Source organism: Uranotaenia lowii, chromosome 1, assembly GCF_029784155.1.
Source record: "Uranotaenia lowii strain MFRU-FL chromosome 1, ASM2978415v1, whole genome shotgun sequence".
NCBI classification, from domain to species: Eukaryota; Metazoa; Arthropoda; class Insecta; order Diptera; family Culicidae; genus Uranotaenia; species Uranotaenia lowii.
In genome coordinates, this window is record NC_073691.1 from 6,110,062 (window position 1) to 6,130,579 (window position 20,518).

Below are 20,518 nucleotides of genomic sequence, written 5' to 3' on the forward strand. Positions count from 1 at the left end.
ATCTTTCACACAGCAGGATAGTAATGAATGTCAGCCGGAAGAACACGCGTCTGCTTTCGATGTCGTTTGTCTGTTGCTCTTGTGGCAGCAAAAGGGGACCGGACCAAACAACAGAACTCCAGTATCTCCAGCATCTGGCATGAAAAACAGGCCGACAGGACGCACTTGTTCGATTCCGTTCCAACTCGTTCCGGCTCGAAGGAAACGGAAATTCGGAAAACGTGTCCTTCCTGTTCCGTGCTGTGACTTTCGATTTGCTTCTGGAGGATACAGGCAAGCGGCAGGGGGATTTCTTGATCTTGATGTTAAGATTTTAAGGAAGACCGACTTTAGTATTTGAAATTGAGAAATCTGGAATGTTAGAGGAACATTCTAAAATTATAAGAACGAGGAATATGTTTCAAGTTGGCTTAGTTAAATTTCTAGCTAAATCCAAAATTATTTTTAGTTCAGATAAAAACACAAACTGCTTCGATTTTTATAAAAAAAAAAAGTAAAAAAACCTCACCACTTGTTATCAAAGCATCTTCAGATCGCTCTGGCAGAACCAGTCAAAACAAACCAACCAAATAGACAGAAGAGGGTGGAAGCTCGCTATTAAACCAAAAACATATCCGGACCCTTTGCCTTGTTCAGTCCGCTGCTCTCCGGCAACGCGTAGGTCGAAAAATAATAAAATTTATCAGCCATATTTCACTGCCCTAACAAACAATGCACAATGGGTGCGAAATTTTGGCCCAAGCGAAACAACCAGATGGGGGAGGGTGAATGTAATTACGGAATAATTGAATTAGGTGTCGTCTTGCTGTTTTCGAGTGTCCTCTCGATTGTGACACTGTTGGAGGATTCAAGTGACGGAAAGATGGGGGAGGGTAATGATTCTCTACTGTCTATAAATCATTCGGGATTTAATCGAATTAACGAGGAGTATAGGATAGATCGAATACATTTGTTTGAAATTGAGATGTTCTAAATGGATATTGTCTAGCTTCAATCATATTAGGCCTTTCTTCATTTTATGTTATTGCTAGGAATTGCATGAAAACATTAGTAGTATTGTATTGTAATGTAGGTTCAATTTAAACGGAATTTCCCTTAAAGAACACTCGTTTAAATAATTACACGTGTTCACTTTTCGTAGCCAATTTCGTCCGTTACTTATATCTTTCTGCTGACACATCATCGCTGATGTCTTTGTAGTGACATAAGTGGATGAGTTTTCACTCGAACGGCGGAAAAATATTAACGACATTCATCCACCAAACCCAAACCCATCTTGAGTGAATGGCGGTCCCAGGGGCGTTGCTGAACGACCGTTTATTGGTGGCAGTTTAGTTTGAACTGGTTAATTTGAGACTAATTTTAGTCCTACCTTGTGGCAGCAGAACCACAAGTAGCGCATAAGTTGTCACAACGTTTGCTGTGTGATAAACGACGACGACTGACGAATGACGGGGAGAAAAACGATTGAGATGAAACGGAACAATAATTTAAACGCGAGAGTAGTTTACTTTCTTCTATCGCATCGCATCGTACACGCGCTCTTTGGAATCGGAAAAACCTTTCCCAAATCAGTTGCACATGTTAGAAGATTTTCCCCCGGGCACATACATCCTGTGACAGACGCAAGACGTGGCGTTTAGTTTACTTGTCACAATCTCGGCGGGACATGTTTTAACCATTTCAATCTGGCCAGAAGTCTCAGTTAATTTTCTCGAACGCGTTGCCTCGAGATCTTACGTTTATTAACTTTAAACATTTGAGCGACAGACTCTGACTCTGAACGTAATGATAGAAACAAAACTACTTACCAGTTCTTCTGGTACAATGGTCAAAAAATATAAAAAATAGGTAAATGATAGAAAACAAAACGTTTGATCTAGGGTGATTCCTTAGACTTGATTAACTGCTCTTCCATGGAATCCTCGAAGTTCCGTTTCGGCACCCGAGGTTTGGCCAACTTGGCCAGAATTAAACCTTGTGCCATATCGAAACCGTCCTTATCGAGAAGCTGTATCTCCCATGGTGTTGTGTTGTTCCTGTTATGAATGAGTTCGAATCAATCCAAAGTTTTAATTTAAAATTCTGAATAGAAAACATCCTTACACCACAACAACTTCGATCCTTTTGTTCAAAATTTTCCGATTGAGTTCGGCCACGGCCTGCGTGTGATGAGGTCGAATGCGTTCAACGTTGGCCACCCGACAGGGGACGGCCTGGTGCGGTAGATAGCCAAAGCGTGGGTCCCACTCACGAATATCCTGCAACCGAACCAGCTCTACGTTACCGTAATCCACGTAGAAGAGCCAAATTCGATCCCGACCCAAAACTTCGGTCACCTCGGCCCGGTAGTATCGTTTGTCACCGAACGTTGCAAACACTAGTGCGCCGATTTCTGAAAAAAAAAAACCTCAACTTATAGATTTTTCGGTGTGGCGCAACAGTCCAGGGAAAATACTCACCAGGGCATTTGTCCAATGTCTTCAGCTTGCTGCTAACTTCCGGTGCGTTCATCATCAGCTCCATTTCGATCAGGTCGTTGCTTATGAAATCGGGCGGCACAACGTGGCACCAGATCAGTTCGACATCCTGAACAAACTTTGGAATCACAAATATCTTGGTACCGATCGGCGGAATCACTCCTTCGACTGCTTCGCACTCAGCTGATTCAGCCCCGTCCGAATCTTCATCGCCGCCGTGTCCATTGAGGCCATTACAATCCAAACTAAACTTTGACGGCAAACGTAGGTCTTTGTAGAGAGACGCTTCCGAAAATGGGTTATCTTTATTGAAGTCCGTGGGTAGGACTGTCGGGAAACGAATGTTTCCACCGTTGATGAGCTGATCAACGGGCTCCGGTATAAAGAGGTTCATTCGAGATGGAGAAGCCACGCTTTTGGAACGCATCAATAGCTCGGTAGATTCGTTGCTTGAAGTCGAGTCCCTGGTCACCGAAGCCATCGGCAATTTCGGCGAAATCTTATGTTGGCTCAGTTTCATAAACAATAATGATCCTTCAACGGATGCAACCTTATAGTACAAGGTATTGTGTAGATTCTTCTCCAAAAATTCCGAAAAATCTGCACAGTACGGATCGTCCAAAATTTTAACCAGAACACATCTAATGGCAAAGCTGGGCAGATTACGGTAGTACTCCGACAGAGTACAAATCACCACTCTCTGATTGTCCTTTTCATAGGGAAAAACTTCGCCGGTGTCCAACAGTCGAATAAAGGTGCCTTTGCTGCCTTCGGTAACTTTATTTCGCACCGCCCGGAACAGTGATCCCTCCAAGTACACTCCGAAAACTTCCCCCGAAGGTGGTAGTTTGGTGATGCGGGTGCCCCGGGAGTGCTGCATGGCAGCCATCAACTTGACACTGTCTCCATGGTCTCGATCGACCATACAAAAGCGGCCGCTAGCCGTCGAAGACCCCAGGGCAGAGATCACGCAGCGTCCCAGCTGTTTAGGTGTGTCTGCAAAAAAACCAAAACGAAAAGTTAAATTTTCTTTTTAATTTCTCATTTGATTATTATTTCATGATATATTTTTGCCACGTTTGTCATTTTCTGCCGTTTTTGCAATTTCTGTTTTCTTTGCCATTTTTTGCCATTTTTGACTTTTTTGTCATTTTTGCCATTTTTATGATTTTTGTCACTTTTTGTCATTTTTATTATTTTTGTCATATTTGTCGTTTTTGCCGTTTTGGTCATTTTTGTCATTTCGGCCATTTTTTCCATTTTTGTCATGTTTGCCGTTTTTGCCAGTTTTGTTATTTATGTCATTCTTGTCATTTTTGTTATTTCCGCTATTTTCGTCAATTTTTTCACTTCTGTAATTTTTATCATTTTTGTCATTGTTTTTTTGTCGTTTTTGCATTTTGGGTATTTTTGTAATTTTTGACATTTTTGCCAATTTTGTCATTTTTTGACATTTTTGTCTTTTATGCCATTTCTGTCATTTTTGCCGTTTTTGTCATTTTTATCTTTTTTGTCATTTTATCATTTTTGTCATTTTTTTGTCGTTTTTGCGATTTTGATAATTTTTGCCATTTTTTTTTTAATTTTTGCCATTTTTTTCATTTTTGCCAGTTTTGCAAATTTTGTCATTTTTGCCTTTTCTGCCATTTTTGTCATTTTTACCAATATTCGTCCTTTGTTGTAATATTGTCATTTTTGTGATTTTTTGTAATTTTTGCTATTTTTTGTCATTTTAGACATTTTTGCCATTTTTTTCCATTTTTGTCTGTCATTGATGACATTTTTGACATTTCTACCAATTTTGTAATTTTTGCCAATTTTACCATTTTTGTCATTTTTGTTAATTTTGTCATTTTTGTCGTTTTTACCATTTTGGTCATTTTGTCATTTTTGTAATTTGTCGGCATGTTTGACCTTTTTGTCATTTTTGTTAATTTTGTCATTTTTGCTATTCTAGCCACTTTTGTCGTGTTTTACTATTTTTTCAACTTTGTCATTTTGACCATTTCTGTCAATTTTGTCATTTCTGCTAATTTTGTCATTTTTGTCATTGATAACATTTTTGCCAATTTGGTCATTTTTGTCATTTTTACCATTTTTGCCATTTGTGTCAATTTGTCATTTTTATTTTGTCATTTTTGTAATTTGTCGTCATTTTTGTTCTTTTTGTCAATTTTATTATTTTTGTAATTTTTTATCATTTTAGCCAGTCTTGTCATTTATTGTAATTTTTGTCATTTTGGTGCTTTCTGTCATTCTTGTGATTTTTGCCAATTATATCAGACTTTTTTCTCGTCTTTTTTTATTTTGTCGTTTTTTGCAATTTTTGTTTTTTTTTTGTCATTTCAACCAATCTTGTCATTTTTGTAATTTTTCGTCATTTTAACCAGTTTTGCCATTCTTGTGATTTTAGCTTTTTTGTCATTTTTACCATTGTGGGAAATAAAAACTGTTCCGTAGTACGTTGTATGCGAACGAACTCGACTGTAAATACATTTATTATTAAATGATGATAATGTAAACAATCTCTTATGAACTTACAAATAAGTTTCGCCGTTTACCCTAAGCTCTAGCTCTGGCAACCCTAAACCGTCGGATATCACCGGCTATTTGAAGCTAATGGACGAAAATCATATTTATCATCGGGTACAAACAAGTATTCTTGCGTACTTACGCTTTTTCTTTCCTACCGCTCTAATTGAGCTCAACCCGGTACACCTAACCGGAACAACCGAACGGTCACTCAAACTATCAAAGGAAATACAATATTTTAGTGGCAAATTGCGCAGTAAGGAATTTCTATCACCTAACCTCTTCCGACTCACTAAACCGGGAGCACTCAAATCACGCGCAACTGGCCAAATAGCTTCCACCTACTATAAAAAATACATTAAAAGATGATCAAATAACTAATGATCAAATACATACTGTTTTCGCTAAAAACAATTCACTACAAACTAACTAACTGCCAGGTCAAGAAAAAACGTGTCGCAGTTTCGATCAATTTTCTAACAATGACAATTCCTTTTCGGCGCCAACGCGTTGACGTTTGTCCGATCCCGTACCAAGGTTGCCAGTTGTGCTAACACCCCAACCCGTAACGTCGTAGTCAATCGACTTTACTATCCTCCTGCACGTCCAACAGAGCAACCTTTACCGCTGGTCTTTGAAGAGTAGATCCGTCGCAAGTCTCCACGTCAACCTTGTGAACTTGTCCGTCTCGTCCTGGATAAGTCTTCACCACTTTACCTCGAAGCCATCCGTTGCGCACGGACTCGCCTACGATGACCACTAGATCGCCGACCTTCAGCGGCCGCGTTTCCGCGAACCATTTCGTCCTGCAGGCTATGGTAGGTAGATAAGCTTGCACCCAGCGCTTCCAAAACTGGTTCGTTAAGTGTTGAATAGCCTTCCAGTTTGGTCGAAGAGGTGTAACATCGTCGATTGGTACTCTTGGTGGTTTGCTGTCCTTGCCGGAACTTAACCAAAGGAAATGATTTGGAGTCAGCTCTTCTTCCTTGGGATCCTCCAGCGGCACGAACGTCAGCGGATGGGAGTTGACTATCAATTCTGCATCCGAGAGCAATGTTCGCAGTCCTTCAACGTCTAGCCTTCGATGGTGCGAGAGAGTATCAATCGCCTTCTCCGAACTGGTTCTCATCCGAGGAATGTAGTAACGTAGCTTGATCTCGTTCGGTACCGTCTCGGTATTGGCATGGCCGTGCCTTTGGTGAAGTCGGAGGATCAAAAGAGTAGTGGTGACATGGTGATCTTTTGGTATTATCACAGGATTTCGAAAGTCGAACGAATAATAAGCCGCCAGGTGGTCGATTCTGCTCGCCTTTCGAAAAACACCGGACTCATCGATCATCGGTGTTAGCTTCGCTAGGACACTTTCCTTGCCGATACACCTCCACTGCTTCGATAAGGGCTCAGAACTGCTTCTAAGCGCTTGAATTTCTCCTGCAAACACCTGTCGCTGCACAGCCCGCCAAATGGCTGTTTCCGCCGACACATAATAATCACCATTCAGACCACCACAGAACTCACTAGATTCCACAGGATCCCGTTTGAAGCGCTTAAAGTGGTGCGCAGAACGATACAGGTTAGCAATTCGGTTGAGTAGACCACCACACCGCGAGCAATTTTCCATGTTGACTACAAAATTATCTCCAGTAGTCACCCCAACCCGTTTCAGAACGTGTTTGGAGTGCGACTGCCAACTAGGTATCTCAAAACCAGCTGATCGGTTGACCAGACTCACTTCCAAAGCCAGTTTCGTTGCCTCTTCAATGGCACAGCTCGCAAGGAAATCGTCAACATATGTGTTGTCAACAATTGCTTTAGCAGCTTCCGGATAACGATCTTTATGTTCCTGGGCGTTTCCATTCTTAGCAAACTGTGCTGAACATGGGGAGCACGTTGCCCCGAACGTTGCGACGTCCATGTACACGTCGAGCGCAGCGTCAGAATTCTCCTGATACAAATATCGTTGTGCGTTTCTATCTGCCGGACGAATAATCAACTGGAACATCTGCCTTATGTCCCCAGCGATGGCATACTGTTTCTGTCGGAATTGGCAGAGGACAGATAGAAGGGGCTTCACCAAATCCGGACCTTTCAAAAGCTGGGAGCTCAGAAAGATTCCTCCATACGTAGCCGCAGCATCCCAGAATACACGCACCTTTGTTAACTTGCTCGGATGTCGCACTGCGCTGATTGGCAGGTGCCAAATCTTTCCGTCGTCACTGTTGCGGAGCTCGTCTGACGTTGCTTTGTGAACGTACCTCTTGTGTAGACAATCGTTCATTTGTTTGTCAATATTAGTTTTCAGTTCGGGATCTTTCAGCAAGCGCTTTTCAAAACAACCGCGTCGACGTACTGCCTTGGTAAATTTGTTCGGAAAAACCGGCTCATCGCTTTTCCAAAGCAATCCAGTTTGGAACTTTCCGGATGGTATATGAACTGTCGTCTTTTCGAGCAATCTTCTGGCCCGTCGATCTTCGTCGGATTCGGGTGGATTCAATCCGGATATCGCCAGGTTTTCGAATTCAAGATACTGCTGGACCGGTTCATGGAGCTCGCGGCTATTGGATCTCTCGCAGACATGAACGAAAGCACTACCTCTCGTCTCAGGTGCTCGTCTTCCACCGAATATTGCCCATCCGAGGCGAAATTTAGCAGCAATAGGTTCTCCTCCGGATCTTTCCCTCTTCTTCAAAGCTAAGTTGAGCTGGGCATTGTCGACACCGATAAGAATTCGTGGCACGGCCGTCCGGTAGCTGCTGATGGGGAGTCTACTCAGATGGGGGAACTGCTTCGAGAGACTCTCATAATCCAGGCTCTGCTTCGGTAATTCCAAGCTCTCAACGGTTCTTACGTTCGCCAGCTGATGGATGCGATTGTTCGATGCACCTGAGATACCTATCTCGACCTTACGAGAGTTACACAGTAAACGAAAATTACCGAGTTCGGTAATTGTTTTACCGAAATCCTAACATGTGAAAACCGTTAAACTGTTCGGTAATTTTTTCGGTAAAAAATAAACGAACATCGGTAAATGAAGAGTCGATTTACCGATGTTCGTTTATTTTTTACCGAAAAAATTACCGAACAGTTTAACGATTTACACATGTTAGGATTTCGGTAAAAAAATTACCGAACTCGGTAATTTTCGTTTACTGTGTACTCTCACTTCTCGTGACGTTACTAGTCCACTGCAAGCAAAGAGGAATTCTTTCGCCTACCAAACCCAGTTCGTCGATAAGTTCGTCTTCGACCAGCGTCAGGTCGGATCCGTCATCCAGAAAAGCAAATGTGGACACCGACTTCCCGTTCGCGTGAAGAGTCACGGGAAGTATTTTGAAGAAAGTGGTGCCTTGCTGGTGTTGATGATGGGCGGTTACCGATACAGAAGATTCCGAACCTTGACTCTTGAGAGTCGAACAACTTCCTGGATGTAGCAGTTTGTGGTGGGGCTCAGGGCATCCATTGATCCCGCAAGGCTGCTTGTTTCGGCAAGGCCACCTTCCATGCGGCGCCAGACAACGCTTACACATATCCGTTTCACTGATGAACCTCAGCTTCTCTTCGAGCGGCAACGTTTCGAACTGCTTACAAGTTCGGACTCTGTGCGTTGTACTTTTGCACATCAGGCACGGCTTTAGCACCGGAGTAACTTTCGAAGCCGGTGGTCCAGGCGCTGAGGACACGGAGGCGGAATGTGCGTTCAAATAAACTGGCTTCTCCTTTCTCACAAAACCTTTTGTGGATTTTTCATTCAGACCAACATCCGACGTCAATTTCACCTTGCATGCCGCTGTTCGATAAGCCGACACAAACGCACAGAAATCGCCAAGCGATGGTTCCGGAAGAGCTGCTAACTTCATACCCCATTGTAGCTGCAAGTCGGGTGGAAGCTTAGCAACAAGCTCTGCCAGCAATAGTGGATTGTCCAAATGGGTGTTCAGTTTCGCTGACTGCATGTACGTCACCATGTTGCGTACCTCTCTGCCGAACGTCACAAGCGTCTCCAATTTCGTCACAGACGGCTGAGCGGTTTTCCGGATCTTGGATAGCAGACAGTATACAATTTGGTCTGGCCTTCCACACTCGGCTCGTAGGATGTCGATAATTTCCGGGATTGCATCCGGCAGCGTTAGAATATTCTGAACCTTTTCGCGAGCGCTACCAACAAGACTTTTCTGTAGCCTAGCAAGGTTCTCGTCGGGTTGTATGCCACACATGGCCGTTGTCGATTCAAATGCACTCAAGAACATGGGCCACTCGAGTGGGTCCCCGGAAAACTTGGGGAGGTCTCTAGAGACAACTTGACGCGCCGCCAGTTGCTGTGGCGTAATCATGCGACCTGTAGCATGAGGAAATCCTTTACCCAAATCTGCTGACACTGTTGGTGGAACTGTAGGCGGGTGCTGCTCGGATGCTTGCCAAGCACACGGCTGTACATTCAAACCAAAGTTCGGATGCCTGACTGGGTTGTTGATAAAGACTCCTCCCTGAGGGTGCGCAAACTGATAATCAGCACCAGATGACGGCATGTCAGGAATATTTGGAAAATACATCGTCCCGTAGGGGTTATTCATCACTGGAAATCCAGGGAACTGCGACGAGCTCGGCGGTGGCAATGTTAGCGGATTCACTGGTACAGGTGGAACTGGATTCTGAGCCACTGGCGGAAAACGTGGATTCGAATCAAGATAATTGCTCCTTGGGCCCGGTGCTATAGCTGGGGGAGGATTTCTTACTGGAATCTCTGCTTGTTTTGGCGCAGTGCTTGGTTGAATCTGTTGACCTGATTGAATTATTGCTTGCATTCTTTGCCGCTCCTCTCGCTGTTGGATGGCGGGATGTGGGTTCGCACTTGGAGCCACTGTCTCGGGTTTCTGCTGGACTGGGGTAGAAGTATGCACGAATCCGCATTGTTGTTCCACCCAACCGGCGATACTTCGATGACTTTTTCCTCCTACGCTACGATCACATCCTTCATTGAGCTCTTCCAAAGCTATTTCTGCTTCTAGCTGCTGCTTTCTAGCAAGAAACTCGCGATCCCGTTCCGCTTTTTGATCCTCCAAATCCTTTTGCTCTTTCAGGTGCCTTAAACGAAGATGAGCAATAGCATTGACTGAGACGACTGATCCGGCATTCGAATTAGACGAGGATTGAAGTCTTCCGAAATTTGGATCGTCCTGTCTCCCTCTTATTGGACCGGTGGTATTATCATGACGTTCAGCGGCGCGAGCTGAAGCAAACGTTGTGTGTGCTTCGGGCGAGTTTATGTTGCCGGTTTGAGTCGAATTAACTGCGTTGTGACTAGCTACGCATCTGCAGCAGAGCCAGCTTCGATCGGCTATGGTAGCCGTAACACCGGCGCATCCATAATGTTGCCATTGCGAACACTCGTCACAAGCGACCATGCTCTGCGCTGAATCCGGGCGGCGACATGTCACGCAGTTGAACAGCTCTCCGGTAGGGCCTTCCATCATCGGTTCCAGGTTTAGGTTGCTCGTTGCAGCTTTATTTTCGAGATTTGTGGGAAATAAAAACTGTTCCGTAGTACGTTGTATGCGAACGAACTCGACTGTAAATACATTTATTATTAAATGATGATAATGTAAACAATCTCTTATGAACTTACAAATAAGTTTCGCCGTTTACCCTAAGCTCTAGCTCTGGCAACCCTAAACCGTCGGATATCACCGGCTATTTGAAGCTAATGGACGAAAATCATATTTATCATCGGGTACAAACAAGTATTCTTGCGTACTTACGCTTTTTCTTTCCTACCGCTCTAATTGAGCTCAACCCGGTACACCTAACCGGAACAACCGAACGGTCACTCAAACTATCAAAGGAAATACAATATTTTAGTGGCAAATTGCGCAGTAAGGAATTTCTATCACCTAACCTCTTCCGACTCACTAAACCGGGAGCACTCAAATCACGCGCAACTGGCCAAATAGCTTCCACCTACTATAAAAAATACATTAAAAGATGATCAAATAACTAATGATCAAATACATACTGTTTTAGCTTAGCTTAGCTTAGCTTGATTGACTACTCACATCCACCTTAAATCATTAAACCTGAAATGCAACATGGAAAATATTCTAAATCAATAGTTCCTTTTAAGCTTCGTCAAGCTTTAAATTAATTTTTTAAACCGAAAAAAACTAACGCATTTCAAATTCAATGATCGCAAGCGTGGCTCAGTAGAACGAATTCCACATCGCCAATGGTTGCTACTCCGTGATTGACCGAGGCCATCAATTTTGTCCAGAGGTCAAATGGATGGTATCTGGGATTGACAGCACATCCACAATGAACAAAACTGATGCTCTCTCTTTACACATCAATAACGGCGCCGGCCACGTCCTAGTAGTCAATGGATAGAAGGAAAATAGAGAAAAAGGATTGAAAGAATAATAATTCACGCTTTAGGACCGAGGTCACCTCTGCATCCTAGCAAAACAATTTTTTTTTTGTGGATTGGGTAAAAGGATATGATCAGGAAACACTTTTGACTAGTGTTATGAAATTTGGGTTAAAATCCTATTCTCCTATGCTTCTGTGATTTCGTATCGAAACTCTTATTTGATTTATATTTATAAAAAAAAAATCTTGTCTTTATTTCAGCATTTTTTAAAATATCTGTGTTGCAAATGTATTTTTGCTTTTTTCGATAATATCGTCATTTTCAACTGTCAGCTACAATGTTGGAAAATGTTTTTTAAATTAAGTATTGTTCCAAAAAGCTAGGAAATTCGCTGTTATTTTAAACTATTTTTAGACTTCCTGGAAAACTAAAGTTTTTAAGTATATACCAAATAAATCAATCAGCTTTCTCTGATTCCTCTCTGAAAAGATAATTTTCCACTTGATTTAAAATATTGATTAGAAATTTGCGCTTTGAAAGATGCCATAGAAAATTGTTTAAATATTTTTCAAGAACTGAAACAAATTGCCGTTTAATTAAAAAAAAAATTACTGAATTTGAAAATGTAACCGTAATTCATATGGCATAATTTTTTAATGTTGAATGTTCTCCGAATAATCTTTTCTTTAACTAAACAAGCTTGGTTTTTTAATTAAACGGTTCCAATCGATTAAAATATTTAAACGAATTCCTATAAAAAAAAACTTTCCAGTAACCGCAAAGAAAAGTTGGAAAATCAATGAGCTTTTTATATTTTTCATTCTCCACTTAGTGAAATAGCTAGTCTCTTCTCAAATAACATTCATCACCTCTTTCACTAATCGTCAGACGTGAAAAACTATAAGGTTACACTTTAGAGCAGCATTTCTGAAAGAAAGTCATGTGCCCGAAACGTAACGCGAGAATAAACAAACTGTCCATCAACCGACAAGCATCAAAGTTTCAAAAGATTTAAAGATACTCACTAGGTTGCCACTGCTAATAAACAAAACCTCTATTAGTATTCTTTGGTCATACAAAATAAAAAGTGAGTGTAAAGCCATTATTATATTTTGGGCTTATGGTGTTTATGATTATTGTGATCCATGAACACTTATTATAATAAAACAGTACTTGTGTTCTCATGAGCAATACGAAATCTTATATTCTGCAGATACATTGTCTCAATTTACAAACAACTATTTATCCAAAATTATAATTTATTTAATTTAAAATTTTTGGAAACCCGGTTTTCGCTGTGAATAATACTGTGAGTAATCTAGTGAGTAATCTAGTAGCATTACAGAGATAATGTCCTGAAATATAATTCTGACAGCTTTGAATAGAAAAATATTGATGAAGGTTCTCTGTTCTTATAAATCGAAAAGAATTTTCACGTTAAAAAGTTTAAATTATACATTAAAAATAATAATAAATTTACAATAAAACTATAAAAACAAGCACATTCACACACAGATTTTAAGACAATAATTTGCATAATTCAAGAAGTTTTTTTAGGTAACGCCTAGATTCAACGGGGGAGCATCCCTTGTTGAAATTTAACTGCAATATTTCCTACATTTAAGATGTTTTTATAAGAAGAAATTTGTCGAAAATATGGAAAATGAATCAAATAAGATAAAACGAAATAATAGAAAACACTTATCTTAAAATCTGCAGTTGTCTTGAAGGTCTCCGTTCTTCTTGAGTTGAAATCTCCCGTAGATACTTTTTTTTTGGCTGGATGCATCGAATCAGCAAAAGTCACTATTGAATTTTTGTAAAACTTCAGTTTGAAACCACACCTTAACTTGTTAATATCACTTCAAATATTTGCACTGCAATTAAACGATTTTTTGTTATTCAAACTTTTATTTTGATAAATTTTCACGGAGCACGAAAAAATTGCGTCCGATGTCCAAAACTCATGGCTTACTCCTCGCAAAGCACACCGGGTCAGCTAGTGAAAAAAAAACTTCTTTAAACGAATTGATTGGGTATTCTGAATTCAAAGCAGGATTGATCAATTTGAAACATTTAAATGAAAAAAAAATCGAAAAGGAAATAATTTTTTTTAAATAGAAACTATTTGTATCAGATAAAAATCATTTTTAAAGAATTCTTTGATCTCAAAAACAAGAGATGTTAGAGAATAACTTACTGCATATTTAAATTTAGGACTCTTATATTTGTCATACAAAACTTCGAAGCTTTGGCGCCACGACTTTTTACATCCCTGTTTTTTTGTTACAGATGTGTCATATATTTTGCATGAATTTCATATATTTTTCAGGCAACTTTTGGAAAGATGAGATAAAACAAAATTAATTAACCTTGTTGATCGTAAGCATCTTAAAAATTTAAACTGCGGCTCAAAAAAAAAAATAATAGAGAAAATAAGGCAAAAAAGTGGACAGTGAGTTTCACATAAGCTTCAAACTTTACATGATACGATCCGATTATCTCGCCGAAGATGATGCTAATCAGCATCGAAACGTCGGAATAATCGAAAAAGCGTTATCGATATTTATTGACTGATCTGCCGAATAATCTCATTATGAATAAGTTTTCTTTCATATTCACCATATTCCTCACAAACAGGCCTAATCAGAATAGCGCACGGAACCCTTTCAAATAAACGAATATCAAATCAAATCACAAACAGGCAAAGTATGTTAGATTTTTTTCTGGTGTCAAAATCTAGTCACTAAATAAAAATAAAATTTGATTTCCAAACATTAATTTTGTATCAACTATATCAGGAGACTGAAACCTTATGTGAAGTAATCAATTGGTTGTTCAGATTTTGCAGGAACCAGACAGACAACATTGTTCATAAAGCACTCTCTGGAGCCACTTTAAAAAAATACCAAAGTAAATTGCCTATTTAAATTTTCACCAAAAAACTTTTTGAAATTAATTTCCTTTTATGTACTTTGAATCACTGATTTAAGGAATAAGTCCCCCGTTACATGAAATAAAAATCAGTTATTTTACCCCGACAAAAGGTTGACTTCCAAGTAAGAGGCTTTCGAGCTGCAATAGTGAAGGAAGCGTGAATTGAACATTTTCGTCTAAACAACTACTAAGGTGGTTATGTCAACCTATTTTTTATGCTGTGTTAAACGTTCTTAATTGAAAATACAGTAACTACCATGGGCATTAATAGTTTTTAATCTAAAATAGTAATGACTGTTATTTGTAAAACACCTACATCCATCCATGTAACTGTACTGGTAGAATTATCAAGAAGTCTTGAAAGCTCTTCTCAAAGCTCCAAACTTGAAATCTCTTTTTCGTTTCATTTCACTTATTGGATTCCGTTGGCTTCATTACCCTTTACTCGAGCCACATTAGGAACGGTTCAACAGTTTCCCTAATAAAATTTGAGAAATTTTCAAAGCCAACGAAGGCAAACGCTTCACCTGTTCTAGCCAATGTGTGTGAGGTGAGATGCAATCGTACGTACGAATGGCGGCAAATGTCATTCACGCACGTTCAACCGACAATTAGGCACTAGGCATCGGGAAAAGTTAAGAACCAAGACAAGCTGTCGTAATGATCAAATACATACTGTTTTCGCTAAAAACAATTCACTACAAACTAACTAACTGCCAGGTCAAGAAAAAACGTGTCGCAGTTTCGATCAATTTTCTAACAATGACAATTCCTTTTCGGCGCCAACGCGTTGACGTTTGTCCGATCCCGTACCAAGGTTGCCAGTTGTGCTAACAACCATTTTTGCCATTTTTGTCATTCTTGTCACTTTTGTCAATTTTGTCATTTTTGTCAATTTTGTCATTTTTTGCCATTTCCGTTATTTTTGTCATTTTTGCTATTTTCGTTATTTTGTATTTTTTTTGTCATTTTCGTTATTTTTGTCATTTTAACCAGTTTTGTCATTTATTGCTATATTTGTTATTTTAATAAGTTTTGTCATTTTTGTCATTTTATCATGTGCGTTAACTTTGTCATTTTTGCTTTTATTTTGTCATTTTTCCAGTTGTGTAATTTTTTGTCTTATTTGTCAATTTAATCATTTTAGTTATTTTGTCGTTTTTGTCATTATTATCAGTTTTTTCATTTTTGCCATTTTTGCGATGTTTCTATTGTGAGATTTTTTTCTGTTTTAGTTTAGTTTTGCAATATTATAACATTTAAAAAATTGTTACAGATCATCGCATGATCAAGTTTGAATTCTCTTAATGCGTTTATCATTATTGTTCCCTTTTAAATAGTTTCAGGAACAGTCTTTATGCTAGAAAAATGGAACTTCCTTGTTTAAAAAAAAGTTGAAAATGCTTTATAAACATTCTAATAATGAAAATTTAATAATGATTTTTGAAGGTAGAAATCTAAATTTAGAGCGCTTTGAGGCACCCGTGAATAAAGACTTGTGATATATCAATAATAAATAGAACATATTACGCATATCTTCTGAAAATATTAGTAGCTTTCGAAATGCTACTATATTTTTACGATGATGTAGAATTTTATTCTTCATAAACTTTAGAGAACACAAGGTTGAAACATTAAGGTTCGAATCAAATTTCACAGATAGGATACGCCTTCTAACAAGTTAGCTAAGCTGGAACGAGTACATTTTTGTCACCGCCCATCACAATAGGTTTGCGGGGCCTAGCAAATTGCCGGCGCACCAGCCACCGTCCCACATCCTGATCGGTACTGGCTCCATTGACGCGATCTTCATCCAAACACACCAACACCTCCCAATAAGCCCGTATATCACTTGAAATGGAAGAAAAAGATCAATGGAACATATTTGTAAAATTTTAAAGTAACTCACAGCACGGTCACCGTAACGACCTTATCTAGAATGGCATCGCGAAGGGCCACAGTCGCGTCCACGTCGTTCTCCCTCAGCGCACTCACATTGGACAGCCGGCAGTGGACGGCCTGGAATGGTAGATAGTCGAACTGATCGTCCCAAAGGCGCAGATCGTTGATGGTGACCTGTTCGTGGTTTCCGTAATCCAGATAGAACACATCGATAAACCCATCGTGGTAGTACTCGATCACTTCCGCCCGGTACCAGCTCCCGTCCTGATGGAACATGGCCAGCACGTACTCACGCGTATCTGTTGGAACGTCGTAAAAAGCCTGTTAGGAAATTTGAATTTAGGAAAATAAACTACTTTTCAACCTACATGGTTTGTGATCCATTTTTCTGAACTGTCTAGAGGTGTTTGGATCGTTCAGCCTGGCTTGCAGTTCGGTAAGTTCTGCTATATTTTCTGCCTGGTTTAACTGTGCGTAAAACTCCTCCACGTTCATGACGGCCGTAGGAATCATCGAAAGTTTCGATCCAATCCGCGGCTCTAGCATTTGCACCCTGATTTTTACTTTGTGCAGGGTACGATCACGAGTCCATCCGTCGGAGTCTTTTGAGACATGCTCCAGCCGACAGGAGGCTCCTTTGAAACAACCATCTATTCTCGGGTCGTAAAACGGACATATCCGTTGGTCGTCTTTGGGCACAAATCCCATCGTTGCTTTCATCGCGTTCGACGTGCTCATCGGTTCTTCAAACAGAATGTCCCGCTGTTCCTGGGTCAAGTTACTTTCGGATATTTTATATTCCTTTACCGGTTCAGGCTTCTTTTCAACTGGTTTTTTAATCTTCGGAGTAACTTTTCCATCACAGCTGGACAGGTTTACGTATAGAAGCGAACCACTCTTTCCGCAAATCTCAAATTTTTTATCCTTGTAAACACTGTTGGCCAGATAATGGGGATAATCTCCACAAGACGGATCATCTACGACATCGACAAGACAACATTGAACACACAGCGCTGGAATTTTCTTGTAAAACAACGGGAGTTCATAGAGCATCGCGGTGGCCTCCTCACATATCACCACTTCTCCGGTGTCCAACAATCGCAGAAAGTCGTACCCGGTCGTCCCGGATCGACTACGAACGGCCCGGAAAATGACGCCATTTAACTCAACGCCAAAAACCGTTTCTACTGCAGTTGGCAGCGCTTCCAGTCGAGAAGTCACATTCTGTAGAGATTCCAACATCTTGGTCGTCTTTTCTTCCTTGTTGGTGCGATCGAGCAGGAAAAATGTTGTACTCTTCGGTTCAACGTAGGTGATCATGCCGATCCCGACGTAGCCGTCAACGTCTGCAAGATATAAGAGTGCGGGTGCGATGACCCGAAGCGGGTTCGGAATGAAGCATCTTTCTTTGTTTCTTTCGGTATGAGGAACGGCAAAAAAAATAATTAGAATTACCTACATGCAGGGTTCCATGCAAAAGCCGGGAGGCAAATCTCAAACTACATGTGTGTCACTCGTTTACAAAAAGAAGGTGCGAAACACGTTTGACTGAAGTAAGACTACGTTTCATTAATGTTTTTGGTTGAAAGCGTGCACCAAAGACTAAGCCCTTTTCTATTTACAAAAATGGATAAACCAGCTTCTTATTCTGAAATAACTTAAAACCTGTTGAGAATTTAAGGAAAGGGAGAAATCTACCATAGTGTAGATTACTGATTCTCAACGGTGTTAAGTGATTCAATGATAAATGTGCACCCAGCAGGTTCGTGATTAAATTCGTAGTAAATATCTGCCAGAGATTTAGTTACACAGATGGATACAAATTAAAAATATACAAATATAGAAGTTCTACTTAGTTAATTTATAACCATTGTGATTCCATTTGTGTCAAAAAGCCGTGTCACATTCATCTTACGGCGCGTTCGTAAATTGATTTTTGGGTGATGCATCGAATTTTTTGGTAGATGTAAAATCACCTTCCAATGCTTTTGCATGCAGTTTGTTTAATTTACGAACGCCAGCATCGATAGAAAAAATCACTTCGATAGAAAAAATCAATTTACGAACACACCGTTATTCAAGATAATGGTACGATAGGTACTGGCGAAACCACATGAGTACAACAAACCTACGGTAAGTTAATGAAGCTGAAGAAATGTTAATAGGTAGATTGTTTATAGATTTTATGCAAATTATTTACAGCTCATAGTTTTCAAAAGCATGTTGAATCCATCTGTACCATTATAGTTTTTCACATTGAAATTCCAAAATTAAAATCTGGCAAATCAAAGCAAAAAATCGAAGTATACTTACAATTCTTCAACGATTGTTCCTTAAACTCGAAAACCGGACCCTTTTCCTGGATGTGCCGCATCTCTAGCAGGCTAGAATTATCGCGAGTAAACTGCTGAATCGGCTTAGATTCGGAATGCTTCGGTTTGAATTCGCCCTTTGAATTCCGAATGTCCGGAGTATTTAATTTCGCTGGTCTTGTTGGTACAACCTTCTTATCTTCGTTGTTTTTGCGTTCTGTGCTCTTGCTACTGGACGAAGACACAATCGAAGAGGCCAAAGCTTTGTTCGGGTCCGTCTCACCCAGCATTTCTTGCCGGATGTCCACCAACTTTTCCTCCCAGTTGTTGACGAACGCCAGCACCGAGTTGATCATTGGCACCAGCTCGTCTAGGGTTATGTTTGTTTTGAGTAACTAAAAGTAAAGTTTTTCTTCTAACCTTTGTAAAAATAAATCATTTTTCGTCATCTACCTTGTAAACCATTTTCCCGAGGATCGTTTCGGTGCGAAAGATCAACCCTTCCAGGAAGCGCTTCCCGTTGTTTAGCGAATCTACACTCATGTTTTTCTGCGCTCGTAGCGACCTAACTTGACCACAACCGACTTAACTTCGACTGTATTTTAACATAAAATCACGCCGAAAACACGTAAACTAAAAACTTGACCAACTCGCTGGTCTTTTTCACATTATTTTTAAGGAATTTCAACAGCGGAAGAAATTTGATACTGAAAAACGGGAAAAACTTTGCGGAACTGTAACAAACGCTTCCGATATCCTCACATCACAGCGTGCCTGTTGATTTAAAACAAACGCTTGAAGGGTTTCAGAAAAGGCTCAGTACACTCTAAGAAAATTTTACGGGTTGAGACCGTAAAAAGTACATACTTTGAAGAACAAACATTTTTACGTAGAAGTGAGTACCAGAAATTACATATTTTGTATGTTCTTTCTGTTTTTGGAGGCCCTTACTGTGGAAACAACTTCAAGGTATGTAAAATTGGAAATCAGTCTTAGCGGTATCCTGCTCTGGTAAATATCAAAACATTCAATTTGTGTGTGTCACGAAAACTTTACGAATTAACGGAAGAATTGCTTCGAATCATTTTGTTGCTCGAGCCTTACCTGTGAGAAACTAAGCTCTACGACGTTTGGTCTTCATCAGAATCTTTATTTTTTTTTTTTTAGATTGTTGATCTCCACCGCCAGCCAAATTTACTTCATCATCGAAACCGAAAGATTGGTATCGAAGTATCGGGAATTCGCAACCTGATGCAATTGATTCCGGTTTAAGCTATATCACAGAGAACCAGAGAATGGGCCCCGAATAAATATGTGTCCAATCCGTGTGTAAGAATTTGAATCGTCGGCCATTTTAAAACCGTTAAAATTGGCCTAAAAACAGCACCATCTAGTGACTCTTAGCTAAGTGACTCAACTGTTGTTGTCGATTTTTTTGTCAACAGTTGAGAACACTCAGAACATAAATACCCCAAAATTTACTTCCAGGTCGCACCAAAACAGAGTTCAGCTAGTTTTCTTTTTTTGGGGTGTAGAAAAAGCAACATAATGAAATTTGCAGCAGGAACTATAAGCTCTTTGAACGAAATCATTTTCTTTTGGCAATGTTGCCTTATTTGGTACTCGTTTTGTATTGAGACACTGATTTCTTTTGAGAAAAAAAAGCAAACATTATTTAGTTGTTTGAAGAGAAAGTTCATATAAGATTTTAATTATGTGTCTGTTTTAATATGAATTATAATTTCAAAAATAGTTCAGTCAACATTTGCCGCAGGATTTCTGTATGATGTTTTAATTTATGATACCCCTCTAATGGATAAACTCCCCTTTTTGTTTAGGATCAGATTTTTTTAAATCAAATTTCACTCATAACGAAGCATTTCAAATCCAATTAATCGAAAGTATTGCGAAATTCTAGCATGTAAACATCGCGTCATTTCTGCCAGGATTGGACTTTAGTACCTACTTCCGAAAATATTCGAAAATTGGAATAG

General features: G+C 39.9%; 1 protein-coding gene across 2 annotated transcripts; it reads right to left on the bottom strand.

Annotated features, from left to right (window-relative positions):
- Positions 1-1,711: 1,711 nt before the first annotated feature.
- LOC129760226 (uncharacterized) lies at positions 1,712-19,260 on the bottom strand. 2 transcript variants are annotated; one of them, XM_055757835.1, is made up of 5 exons: positions 18,978-19,260; positions 18,526-18,919; positions 2,463-3,476; positions 2,107-2,395; positions 1,712-2,039 (listed from the first exon to the last, which is right to left on the bottom strand). In XM_055757835.1, the coding sequence occupies exons 1-5, from the start codon at positions 19,065-19,067 to the stop codon at positions 1,880-1,882; spliced, it is 1,947 nt and encodes a 648-aa protein (XP_055613810.1). In that variant the 5' UTR covers positions 19,068-19,260; the 3' UTR covers positions 1,712-1,879. The 2 variants fall into 2 exon arrangements, with proteins under 2 accessions (XP_055613810.1, XP_055613816.1); XM_055757841.1 differs by lacking the exons at positions 1,712-2,039; positions 2,107-2,395; positions 2,463-3,476 and adding exons at positions 15,846-16,161; positions 16,220-16,511; positions 16,581-17,558.
- Between the last annotated feature and the right edge of the window lie 1,258 nt (positions 19,261-20,518).